The sequence below is a fragment of the Apium graveolens genome, chromosome 1 (genome assembly GCF_009905375.1).
Source record: "Apium graveolens cultivar Ventura chromosome 1, ASM990537v1, whole genome shotgun sequence".
NCBI lineage: Eukaryota > Viridiplantae > Streptophyta > Magnoliopsida > Apiales > Apiaceae > Apium > Apium graveolens.
The window spans coordinates 205,809,167-205,812,840 of NC_133647.1; the positions used below are offsets into that span (position 1 = coordinate 205,809,167).

Genomic DNA, 3,674 nt, shown 5'->3' on the forward strand with positions numbered 1-3,674 from the left:
TCAGAGAGGGTATAGGGTTGGAACAAATGGATATGCATTCGAACCCTGAAATTTCATTTTTTCCAATGATGGAAGCTCAGATAGCACCTCAATCCCAGTCCTCTTTAAATCGTAGGAAATAACTTTGCCTGGAATAGTCATGATAAGGAATGAATCTTCATCATTTTCTCCGCTCACAACACACAATATTGAAAATGCGTACTGAAAATCGTTATACACCCCTTTCACAACAATCTCTGGGAACAGAGATGTCAAGAAGTCCATATGTACCCGATACTTGACAAACCAGCTCTCAGTATCTTTGTCCAATTCGTAGATACAAAACACTTCTTCCGTCAAGTAGCGAGAGCAAACAAGATGCAAGCGCCCGTTGAATTCTCCAAAGTACCTGAAGTAGACCACACCTCTTAGACATCCTTCTGGCATAGAGACTCTTCTCAGTTTCTCAGCTTCAACATCAAATCGAAAGCAGTAGCAACTTAAAAAATCATTCCCAACCCAATAAATTGCACCCTGACAATATATTCCTTTGGCAAATTTAACAGACATTCTATTCGTTGGAATATTGGCATCTTTCCATTGACCAGTTTCAGAACTATATATTATAATCCGAGATCCGAACAATTTACCTCCATTTTTGACACAAACAATTTTGTAGTAGGGTGATGCCAAAAGGTCGAAAGCCAAATTGCACCTGACAATCGGATCATCTTCATACAACTTGGGTAAAGGTATCATTTTCATTTGATTAGTAGCCAAATTACGAATACAGTACAACTTTATCTGTACATCAGAAGTGTTAAATTGAAATAAGGTCAATCCATTACATGATTGTACCATCTTCATTCTATTTTCACCAGTAAGTAACTCTATGTTCGGTTGGATCCAGGTATCATAAGGATCAGAACAAGAAGGCATTTTAGCCTCACATTGAGGTATAGAGAGAGAAACTGAGTAAATTGAATAATCTGGACGAGGGGAAATGTTGGAGCAAGAAACTGAATTATTTGGCTTACCTGTATAGCAATAAAAATGGTTTCTGAAGTGGTTGCTGAAGTACAGATCTCTTGGAAGAGGGTTGTAGAAGAAGATCCCGTAGGGGATGCTATAGCTAGGGTTCTTACAAGCGTGACTAAGGCTGAACTGGCGATCGCAAATGAGTGCACGCCATTGTTTGGACACAATTTTGAATCGGCTAAGCGATTTAACAGGGAGATGTGGTAATATCTGACTGAGGAAGTCTTCATTGCCTCCTATTGCCTCTGCCGCTGGTGAACACTTTTTTGAGACTTTACTTTTCTTTCTCATTTGCTCTCACAACAGGGTCTGATGTCAATATTGATACTTCAAAGTTTCTGCTAACCTTCTGAAATGTAATTCAGAAACTAAACTCCTGTTTTGTTTTTCTGTTTTTTTCTTTGGTTTTTTCAACACAATTATGAGTAATGATATAAGATGACATGTAATGGATACATTACATTTTTAAACTTGTCTACTGCTCAACTACTTGTTAACTGTTTTTGTTTCTACATTAAGCACTACAAGACATAATTTAATACAAGACACAATGTAATACTGTATATATCCATAGGCTTGGATAACAAAATATATTTATTACTTTAATTTTAAATATTTAGAAATGGTTTTCTTGATATTATTATTGTGTTCCACTATAACAATGTTCATCTTATTAAGTGTATTGATATAATTTTATATTTGGAGAGGTTAGAAATCCATGAAATTACACTACAAGAAAAATGCCATCAGACAACACCCATCAGACAACGCTTGACCAAAAAAGTGTTGCCCAGAAATTTTACACAACAGTTTTTTAAAAACCAGAAAACGGGTGTTGTGTGAATCCCTTTTACTACAATAGGTTTAAAACTGTTGTCTAGCATATCGTATCAGACAATCGTTTTATGAGATAAGGTGTTGTTTAAATAAAAAGATTTCATCATTCCTACAATGCTTTAAAACTATTGTCTAGGTAATCGACACAGACAAGCCTTTCTAAAGATATGTTGTGCAAATGAGGTAGTTTGTACAATAGTTTAATTATGCATTGTCTGAAAGTAATGGAGACAACGTTGTGAAACACCGTTGTTGGAATGAGACAAGTGTTTTCTCAATGGATTAGTTAAGCTGGAATCAAACAACGTACTTCCATTGTGTTGTCTAAATATCACTTGACATACAAGTGTTTTTATTCTGTTGTATGTCAGGACATCACACAAGCGTTTTGCTCATAAAACCATTGTCACTTGTATTGGTGAGCTGGTATAATGAGAGACGTTCATTAAGAGGAGATGAGGTGGCACCATGTGATTGGTGAAAAAATATTCACTTGGATTGCTGAGTTGGTGTAATAAGAGCAGTTGATTGAAAGTATATTTAATATCAGCCATTAGATTAAAAAACGCTGCTACGCTTACACAACAGCTTTTGTTCAAATAAATGTTGTCATGTTCATCTAAGACAACCTTTTTTCATAGAAAACCGTTGTCTGTAAGTCTGATTCTTGAAATTTCAGAAGCATTGCTTGTGATGAGGTGGCACCATGTGATTGGTGAAAAAACATTCACTTGGATTGTTGAGTTGGTGTAATTAGAGCCGTTGATTAAAAGTAGATTTAATATCAGCCGTAAGATTTAAAAAAATTGATCATCTAAGACAACGGTTTTTATCAAAAACCCTGTTGTCACAATTTATTTCAAACAAGACTTTTTCATAAAAAACCGTTGGGTGTTGCCTCGTACTAGATTTTTTTCATACCTGATGAAAAATTATTAAAAAATTTGAAATTCATTTTGCATGTCAGGATTAGAAAAATCTGGTAAAAGTACCCCTCCCGACAACGAGACTCGTTCCCGATTTACAGGATTAATTTTTTAAAATGATTTTTCGACGATCCAACCGTACGGATGTTAAGATATATCGATTTTAGTCATAAGAACAAATTATTAAAAAAAATTGAAATTCATTTTGCATGCCAGGATTAGAAAAATCTGGTAAAAGTACCCCTCCCGACAACGAGACTCGTTCCCGATTTACAGGATTAATTTTTTAAAATGATTTTTCGACGATCCAACCGTACGGATGTTAAGATATATCGATTTTAGTCATAAGAAAAAATTATTAAAAAATTTGAAATTCATTTTGCATGCCAGGATTAGAAAAATCTGGTAAAAGTACCCCTCCCGACAACGAGACTCGTTCCCGATTTACAGGATTAATTTTTTAAAATGATTTTTCGGCGATCCAACCGTACGGATGTTAAGATATATCGATTTTAGTCATAAGAAAAAATTATTAAAAAATTTGAAATTCATTTTGCATGCCAGGATTAGAAAAATCGGGTAAAAGTACCCCTCCCGACAATGAGACTCGTTCCCGATTTACAGGATTAATTTTTTAAAATGATTTTTCGGCGATCCAACCGTACGGATGTTAAGATATATCGATTTTAGTCATAATAAAAAATTATTAAAAAATTTGAAATTCATTTTGCATGCCAGGATTAGAAAAATCGGGTAAAAGTACCCCTCCCGACAACGAGACTCGTTCCCGATTTACAGGATTAATTTTTTAAAATGATTTTTTCGACGATCCAACCGTACAGATGTTAAGATATATCAATTTTAGTCATATGAAAAAATTATTAAAAAATTTGA

General features: G+C 34.5%; 1 protein-coding gene across 1 annotated transcript; it reads right to left on the reverse strand.

The window, feature by feature from the left end:
• On the reverse strand, positions 1-1,308 carry LOC141718445 (F-box protein At5g07610-like). Its single transcript, XM_074520832.1, has one exon. It carries the CDS (start codon positions 1,306-1,308, stop codon positions 1-3), a length of 1,308 nt encoding a protein of 435 aa, XP_074376933.1.
• Between the last annotated feature and the right edge of the window lie 2,366 nt (positions 1,309-3,674).